Source organism: Neoarius graeffei, chromosome 6, assembly GCF_027579695.1.
Source record: "Neoarius graeffei isolate fNeoGra1 chromosome 6, fNeoGra1.pri, whole genome shotgun sequence".
NCBI classification, from domain to species: Eukaryota; Metazoa; Chordata; class Actinopteri; order Siluriformes; family Ariidae; genus Neoarius; species Neoarius graeffei.
In genome coordinates, this window is record NC_083574.1 from 80,924,736 (window position 1) to 80,941,506 (window position 16,771).

At 40.7% G+C, this 16,771-nt stretch overlaps 1 protein-coding gene across 1 annotated transcript in view; it reads right to left on the reverse strand.

Annotated features, from left to right (window-relative positions):
* The window catches only part of LOC132888105 (sodium- and chloride-dependent GABA transporter 3-like), a 95,858-nt gene that overhangs the window by 52,119 nt on the left and 26,968 nt on the right, over positions 1 to 16,771 (reverse strand). Inside the window, exon 3 of the mRNA XM_060924098.1 lies at positions 15,041 to 15,181. Within this exon, the coding sequence (XP_060780081.1) occupies positions 15,041 to 15,181 (141 nt within the window). The remainder of the gene's footprint in view (positions 1 to 15,040; positions 15,182 to 16,771) is intronic.

Here is a 16,771-nt window from a genome sequence, read left to right on the forward strand (position 1 = left end):
GGCTTTCAAGTAAGAAAAATTGAATATTCTATAGTTCATGTGGGAAAACAATCACCCTGATATTATGTGTGATGAGGTTAAAATATTCATTTTATTTTTTTCTTCTAGAACACCATGCAATTTGCAGTACAGTCACCTGATGCCCAACCTTCAGGTAGGAATAATACAGTGATCTCTCTCTTTTTACCTTGACATAACTATGTACCATGTTTTGCTAATAATTCTTTACGCCTTTTTTTCTCATGTTTTAACAGCATTTGAAAGGGAGATTCTTATACAAGTGAACACCATCCAGGAGACCCAGCTGCTAATCCTCATGCAGCTACAACAGCTCAGTAACACCGGGGTCAGTGGAGCAGCTCCTGACCCAAGAGAGTTTAGGCTCCCTCTCAAGACACCAGAAGACCTTAAACACCTTGAGCAAATCTTACAGACAGAGGAGGAGGAGAAGAAGAAGAACTTGGTGAGTTAAATGGTTGATTAATCAATTCAATCCTAAAAGTTAGTCCTGACTCTCACCCATGATTTATTCCCCCAATGGTGGAACAAGATATCAGCCACTAAAAGACTAAGGTCATTTCTCTCAACCTTCAAGAAGCTCGTGAAGACTCTTTTTCTCTTTAACAAAACTTTAACAAACAAAACCCTGCTCATCTGCATTAACCTTGTTATGCCTGTGTACTCTGTTTTCCCCCCACACATTGTATGTTGCTGATTATATACAGTATGTCTTTTGTAAGTTGCTTTGGATAAAAGTGTCTGCTTAATGTAATGTAATATTCATTAAATAACTGAGATGCATGTCTTGTTTCAGACTGTTCTCCTGGGAACGGTGGGGGGCATGTCACTTAAAGATACAATCTGGCATATCCTGAAAAGAACAATTGACACCTCCCTGGCAAAACATACGAACTGGAGTGGGGCAAATCAAAAAGTAGCCTTTAAAGACCTGCTTTTAAAAAATGTGATTGTGGGTGAGTCACTGTATAAATAATATAAATATCAATATGCTAACCTATTTCAATTTTATTCTTGTTAGTAAACTGCTGGCATGTCGCATGTCTTAAATACAACATACACCACTTACCGAACATACAACTGATCCAGATGGTTGCAGTGACACAAGTGTTACACTGAGTATCATACTGTGTTACACTGAGTATCATACTATCCTCCTCTTGTGTTTTCCAGATGCAGTCCGCTCAAATACTCTCACCCAAGCCACAACAGATAAGGAAATAGAGATCCTTATCATTAGATGGCTTCAACTTGCCGCGGACAGAGATGGTGGCAGAAGCCGGAGAGCAAGATCACACGCGCGCGCGTACACACATACACACATCGTAAATTCATTAAAATGTAAATCCAAATTCATTTTCTGTCTTCTCATTGTTTCTATCTTAATAGTATTGTGTTGGACATGAATTGATAAATGTCTAAGTGTAAAAGGAAACCACATTAATGCGCAAGTTCACTTCCACTAATGGGGTTAAAAAAGAGTACTGGTACCAAGGGTGCCATTTCTAGAATAAGTATTAAGTCAGGGGTGTCAAACTCAAATTCACAATGAGCCAAAATCTAAATCTGGGATGAAGTTTATAAATCTGGGATCGGCAAGGGCGGGCCGAGAGGTTGCGCAAGAGTGAGACTGCGCGAGAGCGGGCCGAGAGGTTGTGCGAGAGCGGGCCGAGAGGTTGCGCGAGAGCGGGCCGAGAGGTTGCGCGAGAGTGGGCCGAGAGGCTGCGCGAGAGCGGGCCGAGAGGCTGCGCGAGAGCGGGCCGAGAGCTACCTGCGGGCTGCATAACAACAAACGCAATGCCCCCGAAGAGAGCTCCTACGGTCGAGGAGATTGACGACATCAAAAAATCCCTCGACTTTCTGGGGGAGGAAATCTCTGCTGTCAGGATGCAGCAGAAGACCATCCTGGACCTGGTGGAAGAGGTCAAAGCTCTGCGACTGCAGAACACGGAGAAGGCAAAGAGGATCGCCTTTCTCGAGAACCGAGTGGAGGATCTGGAGCAATACACCCGGATAAATATCATCATTGTGACCGGACTGCAGATTAAACCCCAGACATATGCTGGAGCAGTGGCGAGAGGAGACGGAGAGGAGCAGAACGAGGAGGATGCTAACTCTGTGGAGCAATAGGTGATAGCATTCCTGCACTCCAAAGGGATAGAGATAAAAAGCACAAACATTGAAGCATGCCACCCTCTCCCACGGAGAAGCAACACAGGCAAACTGGCTGTAATAAGATTTGCCAACAGAAAGCATAAAATGCAACTGTTAAAGCAAGGGAGGAAACTGAAAGGCTCAGACGTTTTTCTAAATGAGCACTTAAAAAAATGCAGACATTGCAAGAAAGGTGAGACTCCTGAGGAAACAGGGGAAAATCCAAAACACCTGGACACACAACTGCAAGATATTCATAAAGCTGAAGGGATCTCCAGAAGAGGCCAAGATCCTGGTCAGCCGAGATATTGAGGAACTGGACGAATTCTGAGGGAGCCAAAAGCAACTTACAATCATGACACAAGGACGGGACACTGGACACAAGAACTGGACACTTTCCTTATGGAGCATAAAACACAAGATATGGAAAATAATATTGATCCAGAAAATAATCTTTTTAGCAACATCAATATCAACTGCCAGTATTACACTGAAAATCAATACAATGCAACGATCAGAGAAGGAAATAAGATATCAATTATTGATTTCAATACCAGAAGTCTGTATGCCAATTTCCAAAAAATTAAGGAATATCTCAGTCAGTTCAATACTCCATTCAATATAATAGCCATATCAGAAACTTGGATCAATGATGAGTTGGGAGTAGATTTTGAGCTAAACGGGTATGAACTTAATTATGTCAACAGAAAGAACAAAAGAGGAGGGGGAGTGGCAATATATGTTGATAATAGTTTGGAATATAAAATTAATAATAAATGATGGTAGCTGTTGATGATTGGATGGAGTGTATTACAGTAGAAATATGTTGTGAAAAAATGAAAAATATAATGGTGAGCTGTATATACAGATCTCCTGGATCAAGCATAGAAGTTTTTATAGATTGGATGGAAAGTATGTTTATAAAATCAACACAGAAGGTCATGTACATCTGTGGTGATTTTAACATCGACCTCTTAAATTATAAGAAACATAAAATGACAGAAGAGTTCATTAACTCAATGTTCAGTATGGGACTGTATCCAACTATTAGTAGACCAAACAGGATCACTTCTCACAGCACCACTTTAATAGATAATATATTTACTAATATCCTGGAAAATAATATAGAGAGTGGACTACTATTAACAGACATCAGTGACCACCAACCTATTTTTAATGTATATTACTGTAATTATAGCAAGAAAAAGGATACTAAAAATTATAAATATATAAGAGTGAAAACTGAAGAAACCATGATTGCACTAAAAAATGACAATGATACAGGACTGGAATGTAGTTTATAAAGAAAAAGATGTTGATAAAGCATATGAGGAATTTTTAATAATATTCAATGAACTATATAATAAAAATTGTCCTATAAAGAAATACAGTAATATACATAAATATACAAATAGTCTGTGGGTCACCAAGGGGCTACAAAATGCCTGCAAAAAGAAAAATATATTATACAGACAATTCTTAATGTATCGAACTATAGAGGCAGAGGAAAAATATAAAAAATATAAAAATAAATTAACTAATATTATGAGGATATGTAAGAAAGACTATTATAATAAATTAGTGGAGAAGAATAAAAACAATATTAAAGGTATATGGACTGTACTAAATGGTATTGTGAGAAATGGATCCAAAACTACAAATTACCCGGAGTACTACACTGAAAATGATAAGACCATAAATAATATGGAGGATGTGGTGAATGGTTTTAACCAATTCTTTGTAAATGTTGGGCCAGATTTAGAGGCAAAAATAAAGGAACCCGAGACAACACAATGTGGGGACACAGAAGATATGGGGGACAGAAATCAAAGTACAATTTTTCTAACTGCAACTGTTGATGAAGAAATTATGCAAATTGTAAGAAAATGTAAAAACAAAACCTTTGCAGACTGGAATGATATAGACATGTTAACAGTAAAGACAGTTATTGAGGGAATTGTGAAACCACTCACCCACATCTGCAATTTATCTTTTCAATCAGGTACATTTCCAGACAAAATGAAAATTGCAAAAGTGATACCATTGTTTAAAACCGGAGCTAGACACCATTTCACAAACTACAGGCCTGTTTCTTTACTCCCCCAATTCTCCAAAATACTCGAAAAACTTTTTTCAGATAGACTGGACACATTTATTGAAAACACAACCTCCTTACAGACAATCAATATGGATTCAGAACGGACAGATCAACATCGATGGAACTAATGGAACTAATAGAGGAAATCACAAACTGTATAGACAATAAAAAAATAGCAATTGGAGTATTTGTGGACCTAAAAAAAGCATTTGATACCATTGATCATAGTATATTATTAAGTAAACTAGAAAAGTGTGGTGTTAGGGGAGTTGGGTGGAGCTGGCTGTCGAGCTATCTAAGAAACAGGCAACAGTTTGTGCAGATAGGTGACCATAAATCTGATTTCATGAACATTACATGCGGGGTACCACAGGGGTCAATATTAGGTCCGAAATTATTCATATTATATATCAATGACATATGTAGAATTTCGCAAGTACTGAAATTTGTTTTGTTTGCAGACGACACCAATATTTTTTGTTCCGGTGAGAATTTGCAGCAGACTTTGGAGACAATCACGACTGAAATAAATAAACTAAAACTATGGTTTGACAAAAATAAATTATCATTAAATCTAAGCAAAAAAAAGATCATGTTGTTTGGGAGACACAAAATAGATTGTAATGTAGAATTGATAATAGACAATACTAAGATAGAAATGGTACAGGAAATTAAATTTCTTGGTGTGATTTTGGATCAGGGCGGCACGGTGGTGTAGTGGTTAGCGCTGTCGCCTCACAGCAAGAAGGTCCTGGGTTCGAGCCCCGTGGCCGGCGAGGGCCTTTCTGTGTGGAGTTTGCATGTTCTCCCCGTGTCCGCGTGGGTTTCCTCCGGGTGCTCCGGTTTCCCCCACAGTCCAAAGACATGCAGGTTAGGTTAACTGGTGACTCGAAATTGACCGTAGGTGTGAATGTGAGTGTGAATGGTTGTCTGTGTCTATGTGTCAGCCCTGTGATGACCTGGCGGCTTGTCCAGGGTGTACCCCGCCTTTCGCCCGTAGTCAGCTGGGATAGGCTCCAGCTTGCCTGCGGCCCTGTAGAAGGATAAAGCGGCTAGAGATAATGAGATGAGATGAGATTTTGGATCATAAAGTCTGCTGGAAACCTCATGTAGGATACATACGAGCAAAACTGGCAAAGTGCTCGGCAATTCTTTGGAAAACAAAACATATTCTTGATTGCAAATCTTTGCATACTCTATATTACGCGTTATTTTTGCCATATCTGACTTACTGTGTTGAAGTCTGGGGAAACACCTACAAAACCACTCTGCAGCCGATATGTACAATACAGAAAAGAGCAATAAGGACAATAAACAAAACAGGATACAGAGATCAAACAAACTCACTATTCATAAAATCACACATGTTGAAATTTATGGATCTGGTCAAATTCAGAACAGCACAAATAATGTACAAAGCGAGAAAGAATCTATTACCAAAAAATATACAAGGAATGTTTAGTGAGAGAGAGGGGGGATATAATCTAAGGGGAGACCTAAATTTTAAAAAACCAAAGGTTCGAACAAATATGAAAAACCATGTGCGTATCGACCTGTGAGGTGATTTTATGGAACAGACTGGAGACAGAAATAAAACAAAGTGCAAATATAAATCTGTTAAAAAAAAAATTTAATAATAATAATAATAATAATAATGGAGCATATAAACAAAGTTTCTATGCTCTTACAAAAAGAAAATAGAAGGAAATTAAAACATTACCACACCAATAAAAATTATGAAAAAAGTAAATATATGTATTTAAAAGCAGTTGCAGTCAATAACTCAAAGCACAACAAACCAAAAATGTCGCGCCTTTGGTTTCCGAATACAACTGCCTCAAACACCTTAAAACTTTAAACCTATAATGTAATATATATAACCTTTTTAAACCTATAATAATATAATACCCACCTGCCTGTTATTCAGTGTCCACCAACTATCAGGGAAGCATTACAGTCACAAAAACAAAGTTTACAGTCAACACAAAAGAAGAAGCAGAAGCGGGGCAAGCAAGCTAGCATTCATATGAGGCTAAACAGCTCCCAGAAGAAACCAACTCTACCCAGCCTGTTCATCACAAACACCTAGTTCACAATCAGCACAACTGAAAAGCTGAGAATGATGATGATTTCCTCCCATGCAATGAAAAGTTGCACCTTATTTTTCACCAAAACCTGGCTAAATGCTAGCATCCCCGATGTGGCTATCAAGCTAGTAGACCAGTCAATTTAGTGCTCACATCAGACCACTGAATCAATTAAGGACAAAGGCAGCAGAGTGTGCATATATTTCGGCAGTGCTTGGTGCACCTCCACAGACATTACTGAAAATTTTCCTCTCCAGAATTAGAATTGATAACACTGATGTACAGATCTTTCCATTTGCCAAGCAAATTTACAGTCATGTTTCTCACTGCAGTGTAGGTCTCCCCACAAGGTAACGCTAAGTGAGCACTGGCTAAATGCACAAATGTGACAAACAGACTGAAAAGTTCTCATCCAGATGGTGTAGTTATTATAGCAATGGAAGTTAAATCACACCAGCCTTAAGATTGTGCTCCCCAAATTCCATCAGTTTGTTGATTTTCTGACAAGAAGAAATAATACATTACACCATATTTGCTGCAGTATAACGAATGCTTACAAAGCTTCTAATCACAATACTCTGTTGCTGACCACAGCATACACATCCCTCATTGCCAACACAAAGACCACTGTGCAGACTGTCAGAGTCTGGCCAGAGGGAGCCATAACTAAACCACAGGACTGGTTCAACAACACAGACTCTGATCTGTTCAAATTGGAAGCCACTCAGAACAACCACACAGATTTAAACACCTATGCCTCCCCCTCATCAACTTCTGTATGGACAATCTTACCACTGCTAAACGCATTCACACATTACCCAACTGAAAATCTTGGATGAACAGAGATGTTCAAAGCCTGTTGAAGGAACATGGCAATACTTTCTGCATGGGAGATCCAGAGGCTGATAAAACAGCCAGGTCCAATCTGAGGAAAGGTATTAGGGAGATTAAACCCCACTACAAAATGTAAATAGATGAACAGTTTAAAAGCTCAGACTCCTGGTGTATATGGTAAGGTATTAAGTCCATCACAGACAATAAAGGCAACAGCACCTGTCCTACCAACACAGCAAACTAATATTTCCCTGACAATCTGAACCACTTCTCTGTATGGGTCGACAAGAACAGCAACCAACCTGTCACAAAGCTGACACTGTAGGAGGCACCATCATGTGCACTGGGGCTGAACTTGCAAGAGGTGAGAAGGACTCTAAGACAAATCAACCTCAATAAAGCCAGTGGACCTGACAGGGTTCCTGAAAGGGTCCTTAAGTACTGCTCTGGACAGCTGACAGCAGTGTTCACCAGCCTGTTTAACATCTCTTTGGAACAGGCCACTGTCCCCACTGTCCTAAAGTATACTATAATCTTCCCTGTTCCAAAACAAGTAGTGATCAGGTCTCTGAATTACCCAGAGGCTTTGACCCCCTTAGTTATGAAATGTTTTGAATGACTTCTCTTGACACACAAAAAGTAATATTTCCCTTTCCCTAGACCAACACGAGTTTGCTTACAGGGCAAAGAGGTCAACTGAGGACGCTGTCTCACTGGCCCTTTACACTGTCATGTCACACTTGGAACAGGGGGACAGCAATTTCTAGATTTTGTTCATTGCTTACAGCTCAACATTTAACACCAACCCCCAACAAGCTGGCCATTAAACTAAACAACCTTGGCCTCTACACACACTTGTGCAATTGGATTCTGGACTTTGACCAGTAGACCCCAAACAATGACATAGGTAAGCAATCGTCATCACATACTGCATGCATTACAGCATGGTATGCTGGCAGCACCTCTGAGAACAACCCATTTCTAATGGCACAGATTGCATGCTGATCTGTGTTCAATCCATTTCTGATGGCACTGACTGTATAAAAGTTATCTACCCCCCCACCTCCACCCCCTGTGCAATGTGCAATACCACTTGTAATCTAATTACTTGATCCTTCTTATGTTACTGGTACTCTTTATTGTATTTCTACTATTCTGCTTTATTTGTACTGACATTTGAATAAGTTTTCATCCTTGAATACTTGAAAGTCTTTATTTGCGTTCTTAATTTATACCTATTGTTGAATTTTACTGTAATGGCATCTACTGGTTTGCTCCAAATGAACTCAGTGTACTTGTATAGTAACGATAAAGGCATCTTATCTTATGTGTTATATAAAAAATAAACATGAGTGAATCTGATTTTTTTTCTGGTATAATCAAGAAATTTCATTGAGATTCAACCAGAAAGTCTGGATTCATTCATATGAAATAAGATTTTATCCTGGGGCGGCACGGTGCTCTAGTGGTTAGCACTGTTGCGTCACAGCAAGAAGGTTCTGGGTTTAAGTCCAGTGGCCAACAACGGCCTTTCTGTGTGGACTTTGCATGTTCTCCCTGTGTCTGTCCGGGTTTCCTCTGGGTGTTCCAGTTTCCCCCACAGTTCAAAGACATGCAGTTAGGTTAACATGGGGCAGCCTTGGGCTGAAGTGCCCTTGAGCAAGGTACCTAACCCCTGACCAGAGGTGGGTAGTAACGCGCTACATTTACTCCGTTACATTTACTTGAGTAACTTTTTGGATGAATTGTACTTGTAAGAGTAGTTTTAATGCAGCATACTTTTTACTTTTACTTGAGTATATTTGTGAAGAAGAAGCGGTACTTTTACTCCATTACATTGGGCTATATTCTGCTCATTACTCGCTACTTTATTTTTATTGATCTGTGCGATGGGTGGTCTGTTTGTTTATGTTTTGTCGAGACTTCCAGCAGAGGCTCTGTCACATGACAGTAGAGGTCTGTGCGGGACAGAATTTTCAGTCCCGCTCCCACCCGCTCCCGCATTGTGCAGTCCCGCTCCTGTCCGCTCCCGCAAAGAATTATGATTTTCAGTCCCACTCCCGCCTGCCATATTTTGTCCCTCTCCCGCCCGCAAATCCCGCATGATGCAGACGTTCGCGTTATTTCTCACAAAAGTTCTTATCATTGGCTTGGGGAATTAAACATGCTGAGCTTAGCTGAGCTCTCCACTGACCGATCCTTCACCTAGCGCACGTAGCGAGGGTGCGCGTTGCCAGGCGGCATGCGTAGCTGAGGCTTTACAGAGATACCCAACACACCTACCAAAATCTACAGTGGATATTAAAAATATTGTACATTGCACATAGCTTATATGTCACTCCTCACATTTACATTCTAGGAAATACAAGTAGGCCTATAAGAAATTAATATAATTTAAAGACACAGCGTAATGGTGCCCTGCCCCCTACTTACATGGCGATTCAGGCCTGATGTACCTGATTTATGGCCGTTGTATGTCAGAACCTTTTGGCACTTATCACAACAAGCAAAGGGCAGCTGATTTCCCTCTGCATCGTACACGAGTGAGAACGACTTCCAAATGTCTGATTTCAGGACTCTTGACTTTTTAACGGTAAATGTACCTCTTTTTAAAGCAGCATGCACTTTTAAAGCACTGTGAGCTTCACTAGAGGAGCTCTGCTCTTCTGCCATGATCGGAGATCTCAAACACAGAAGAGCGGAAAGGAATCGGAAACATACACGAGATTAGACCACATCCGCAAATTTAGGCATCTTAAAATGTTTTTATTAATGCCAAATAAAATATCCAGCACAAATTATATATGATAGACATAAATTAATCATTTATACATTTTATTTTAAACACGTTTTTAGTTAACGGGACTGCAGCTTATCACCTCTCCCTCCCGCTCCCGCATTGTGCACTCCCCCTCCCGTCCGCGCCCGCAATGAGCTTTCAAAATTTGTCCCGCGCCGCACTGCTTTGCGTCGGGTCCCGCGGGACTCCCGCGGGAGTGCAGGGTTCTACATGACAGCATCTCACCGATCAAATGTAGCAGCCAGAGCCATAGTGGGAGGAGCTATGGTTTAACTCCGTTTCACCAATCAAACAGAGCCAAGCCGCCGCGCACGCCCGCACACAAAATTCCCGCAGCAAGACCAGTCCAGGTGGAAAAGAGCACGGAAGCAGAAGAAAAATGGCAGAGACAACGGCCAGCGTTTCTCATCAAGCCGAAGAGGCACACCCCTGGCCACACATACAAACCGTGTTCACTCTCCAAACAACAAAAAATAATAGTTATGTTATGCGGTGTCACATATGTCTCCCCAAACCAGTGGACGTTTCAGCTTATAAAAACTCAACATCGAATTTGAGGAAACACATTGCGGTAAGTAGGCTATGTGCTTTTGGCTGTCTTCGTAGGCAGACGTTAGCCCTGTTGTAACATCATAAATAACTGTAAAATACATTGTTTTGTGGAAATGTATTGACGCACCGCGGCCTCAGATGGCAAGATAACACACACACACACACACACACACACACACACACACACACCAGAGAACCAAGAAATAAAACTACAAAAAAATCTTTCTAACAATCACTTTTTATTGATGTGAAACCAAAAAATGCTCATGAAAATAAGGTTGCTCGCCTAATGTCAGCTCCTCAATAGCGTTACAGTTGTACACGGCTCTGGTCAAAAACTGGGAATGGAAGACTGGTGAAAACTTACTAAATAACAAAACACGTTTGTATCTGTAGCGGTCAGAGCAGGTGGGTGGAGCACAGAAGTACGGCAGGACAGAACTGAGTTCCAAAAACTATTTATTGTTTCACTTTTCAGTCAAACACACTCTCAGTCACCCAGACACACACGCGCACACACAAGTCGTCTGGTGCGGGAGAGAGCTCACTTCCTCTGCTCTCTCTCTCCTTATATAGGGCGTGGTTGCTGGGAAGACACACAAACACAGGTTAATTGCTCTCAGGTGAAGTGATTCTGCCACTTACCTTCCCTGACTCCGCCCTCCTGTCACAGACCGGCGCTTGACCACGCCCCCGCTGCCACAGTATCGTTTGTGAAATCTCCATTTTTCAAGCTACTGTATTTGTTGTGGATTAGAGGGATTTGTGAAGACTTTAGGTGTTTTTTTTTCTGTGAGATTTGTTTTATTATTTGTCTACAAGTGCTTGTTCACAAAAGGAAGGGCATTAGCTTGTTAGCTTGACCGCTTGCTAGCAATCCCCACCACCACCCAGCCAAGCTGGGCATTGGCAGCTAGTTAGCAACCTTTTTGCTTGTTACTTCCACTTGCTAACTCCTCTGCGAGATGCAGCCAGTAAACAACTTTTTGGGAGATGAAAGGGTTAACATCGTTGATCGCATCTTACAGGATTATTTCCAGTCTTTTTCGTACGAGGAGATATTGCATGTGATGTTCAACTGCTGTTAAAGCTGAACAGTCACTTCATGGAGTGAACATGCATGCGCGCACAGTGTTATGGTTTATGTGTAGACTGCCTTGAGCTTATTTTTCTTTGTAACCTCTACCCATTGTTTTGTTTTTATGTTACTTTGTAAAGATTTAATTAATTAATATTTAATTTATTATTGTTTTCACCTGTTCACAGCTAAAAGGTCACAGCTTCACAGTGCAAAATTGAGAGCCAGCTGCTGTTAAAGCTGAACAGTCACTTCACGGAGTGAATGTGCATGCGCACACACAGTGTTATGGTTTATGTGCAGACTGCCTTGAGCTGCTTGTTGTTATTGTTAATACACAGAACTACACACACACAGTTTATATGTGTGAAATATATATGAAATCTCTGCCTGTTATGACATCCTGATCAATAAACAAAAGTTACTCAGCAGTTACTCAGTACTTGAGTAGTTTTTTCACTCAGTACTTTTTACTCTTACTCAAGTAATTAATTGGACAACTACTTTTTACTTTTACTTGAGTAATATTATTCTAAAGCAGGGGTCACCAAACTTTTTTCTCTGGGGGCCACATTGTCGTTCCTGACTGTGATGGGGGCCGGGGTCGGGTCAGCTATATCACATAGAATTGTATGACCCAGACAAATATGACCACCAGCAGGCCTCATTGTGTAGTAGAGATTACTAGCCTGGCACGGCCATCCCCACTACTATATCCATACTACTATATCAACACTTGATTCCTGGCACATATTTGTTTATCTTTACTAGTGGTTTGCAAAAGTAGTAATCAAGTCTTCACACTTTGTTTTAATTTGAAATACCACTGATATTCCATTTATTTATTTTCTAATAAAAATAATATCAAAGCTGTCAAGGTAAGAAACATCTGCCTATTTGAGGTGATTGACACTGGCAAAGGTGAGTGGAAAATTATAAATTGTAGGTAGGCCTGTTGATATTATTAATAATATAAATAATAATTGTATGCAGCACTTAATAAAGGTCAAATAAATAGGCCTATAAAATAAATACATTTTAAAAAACAGTGAAATTATAATAATATGAGCAATAGATCAATAGATCACAGCAGTTGTGCTGTGTCCTGCACGTCATTGCTCTCATCCATGGCCAAAGCAAAAAACTCGAATTCTGATGCTCTCTCATTCAGCTGGTCATACACGTTGTCCCCCAAATCTTCGGTTCGCCTGGTCATAGTAGGTGCGGAGAGACTCACCGCATTGAGCACATCCTTCTTGTCGGGACACACCTCCTCAGCCACAGCAAGCATGCATACTTTAACAAAGTCCCCATCAGTAAACGGCTTTCCATGGGTAGCTAGTAGGTGAGCTACCTTATAGCTAGCTCAGACAGCAGCCTGGTTGATCTGGGTTTGGTGAAGGATTACATTCTGTTGTGCAGCCAGTCCACATTTCATCCTCCGAATCCTGTCTTCTCTTGTTTGCCCTCGCAAACTAGCATACTCTTTGTGGTGGGTTTCATAGTGACGACGCAGATTATATTCTTTGAAAACCGGCACACTTTCTTTACATACAAGATAAACTGCACGGTCCTTACACTGAACGAAAAAATAATCGGTGGTCCACTGTTCTTTAAAAACTCTGCACTCTCTGTCAGCTTTTTGCTTACCGCTAGCCATTTTGCTGTCCTGAACACTGACAGTTCTCTGCGCATGCGCTGCCTGTCACTGCTTGATCGTGAGCATATGACGAAAATTCGGAAAATATGAATAGTTCATTTTATAACTAAATATCAATTTTAATTGATAAAATCAACAAAATACAAGATGCAGACATGTTATTATTTGCCAAAAAGCAATTTAAAAAAATAGGCCATGACCACTTTTGGGGATTGCCTCATAGGGCCGGTTCAAGTGATGGGGGGCAGAGGGGCTGGGGGGCCGGTCAAAGGGGGGTGGCGGGCCGGATCTGGCCCGCGGGCCGTAGTTTGGTGACCCCTGTTCTAAAGTAACAATACTCTTGCTTGAGTACAATTTTTGGTTACTCTACCCACCTCTGCCCCTGACTGCTCCCCAGGCGCTGTAGTATGGCTGCTCACTGCTCTGGGTGTGTGTGCGCACATGTGTTCACTGCTTCAGATGGGTTAAATGCAAAGGATGAATCTCACTGTGCTTCAAGTATATCATGGAATAATCACATGGAGTATATCTCTAAAAAGATACGAAAACGAATTGGACTACTCCGGAGAATAAAACATTTTTTAACATTCAAGGCAAGGAAAATGTTTTATGATTCTCTAATTCAACCAATCATGGACTATTGTGGGACAGTTTGGGGAGATAATTTCCAAAAACACGACAACGCAATGTTAATGCTACAAAAACGTGCAGGCCGCATTATATGTGATGCAAGATGGGACCATCCCTCCAGCGAACTGTTTCAAGCCCTAAACATAGAACCTTTTACTGTTCGAGTCAGACGTTTGAAATGTCATCTCATGTTTAAATATTTAAATGGATTTGCACCAGATTATCTAAAAGCAAAATTTAAAAACTTTGGGGCAATTCACTCTAAAAATACAAGATCTTCACAAAGCAACCTGCAGTTGCCAAAAATACAACACTCTTTTGGTGAAAGAACATTCAGCTTCAGTGGTGCAAATCTCTGGAATGCTTTACCAAGAGACGTTAAAGAGTGTAAATCGTTAGCCTCTTTTGGTGCGGCCCTCAAGAAATCTAAGTTGTAATTTGTAATAATTTTTTCTTAGCTAAAAGTTTTCATGAATTCCAAATTGTATATTGTAGTTTTTCTTTTTTAGAGTCCCCCCTTTTTATTTATTTATTTTTTGTTAGTAATTTTAGTTATTTAGAGGGCCACGTGTAAATTATCTATAATGATATTTAGTGTCACCCTTAAATAAAGTTCTTTAAGTTCTTTCAAGTGTGCACGTGATAAATAAAGATTTCTTCTTTCTTCCTAGGATAGGGCAGCAGTCAATCCAGAGCTTGTCTTGGGAACACTGGGTGCAAGGTAACCTGAATAGGACTCCGGTCAATTACTGGGAATCACATACACAATCACTTGCATGCTCATTCACATCAGTGCACACTTTAGAGTAGTTAATCCACGTACTAAAATGTTTTTGGATGTTAAATGGAAACCTATACATACATGAGAAGAACATCCATGTTCAATGTTAAGCTTCAGACTCTGCCACCTGAGCCCTTTTTTTTCATCTTCTAAAATGTATAGAATTTTTTTCTGAGGTTGGCTTTCACTCACTCAACTTCAAAGTAGCATCAAGCACAAAAAAGCAGTTTAAGAAAAATGGAAAATGCAAATAAATGTAGCATTGCTAATATAGTGAGGCGAGCAGATGATCAGTTTCATTAATTTAAGTCACTCTTGGTACCATTTCATATTTGTATGAGCACATACTTGTGTTCCAGATGTTGTCACAACTGGCCCAGGGAAGCTGGGACTTGAAGGAGAAGATCAAATAGAGCAGTGCCCAGGCCAGGATTATGAAGTAACAGATGCAGCTATACAGTCCAGCCACTTGGCCTGCATAGCCAACACCTGAAAGAGGACAGAGAGCCACTAAGTTACAGACCACAGGGAATAAAATTCCAAACATTGCAAAGTACACTGTATGGCCTGAAGTATGTGAACACCTGAAATTTAAACCCATATCTGGGCCTTCTCTAAACTCTTGCCCTAGAGTTGGAAACATACAATTGTCCAGAAGGTCTTTGTTTGCAGTTACATCATGATTTCCCTTCACTGGAGCTAAGAGTCCCAAACCTGTTTCAGTATGACAATGCCCCTGTATAGAAAGTAGTAATGGGACGTTCGGCTCTTTTCAGAGAGCCGGCTCTTGTGGCACAGCTCCCAAAGAAGAGCCGACTCTTTCGGCTCCCAAACGGCTCTTAATTTATTATCATCTGTAGCCTCATACTTTAGCCTAACTTGGCAAATATGAATGCTTTGTGTGTTGATAAACTCTTTTGCATTTAGTGTTTTTATGAGAAGCCTTATAATTGCCTAATTTTGTGTATTTGTTCTGTTACAAAAGCAGGCATTCTTACTTTTGTTTAATAGTTTAATCAAACTTTTAATTTTAATTTAACACAAAAACAAATGAACAAAACACTGCAAACAAATCCACAGAACAGAACCAGAACAGAAACAGAACCAAACCCAGTAACTGTAATATACTCACTTTGAGTATATTAAGCGTAACACAGTAACGAGGCCAGTGTTGCACAAGATTGATATTTTACTGCTTCCTTGACGCGCACACACACAGAGCAGTACAGGGTGCAGAGAGTGATACACAGGCAGGCAGCTACGGAAGCCCAACGGCAAACGCGAACTCACAACAACAGTACATTACATCTCCCTTCCTCAGCAAAACTGTTGTTGTCTGTGTTACGTGTAAGCTATAACAACTGCTTTGCCAGTATTAACAAATGTAATAGTGAATTGCTTTTCATTTCTCTTTTCCTTATAACAGAATGATAATGAGGCGGCACGGTGGTGTAGTGGTTAGCACTGTCGCCTCACAGCAAGAAGGTCCTGGGTTCGAGCCCCGGGGCCAGCAAGGGCCTTTCTGTGTGGAGTTTGCATGTTCTCCCCGTGTCCGCGTGGGTTTCCTCCGGGTGCTCCGGTTTCCCCCACAGTCCAAAGACATGCAGGTTAGGTTAACTGGTGACTCTAAATTGACCGTAGGTGTGAATGTGAGTGTGAATGGTTGTCTGTGTCTATGTGTCAGCCCTGTGATGACCTGGCGACTTGTCCAGGGTGTACCCCGCCTTTCGCCCGTAGTCAGCTGGGATAGGCTCCAGCTTGCCTGCGACCCTGTAGAAGGATAAAGCGGCTAGAGATAATGAGATGAGATGAGATGAGAATGATAATGAACTGATTTCCTCTTTACTTCTTTTTTCAATGAACAAACAATCTGCTTGCCCTGGTAGTGTCCAATGTCTCTGTCTCCTCGACATAACTAAATAACAACTGAACTCAAATATTTAACTAGGAAGGAGAGGTTACCAGCACATCACTTCCTTCAGGTGTCTTTACCACACCTGTCCCTGAGTGTAGAACTGAGGTGCTAACAGATACACAGTCAGTCCATCAAACTAAGTTCAGTCTATCAGGCGGTTTAAC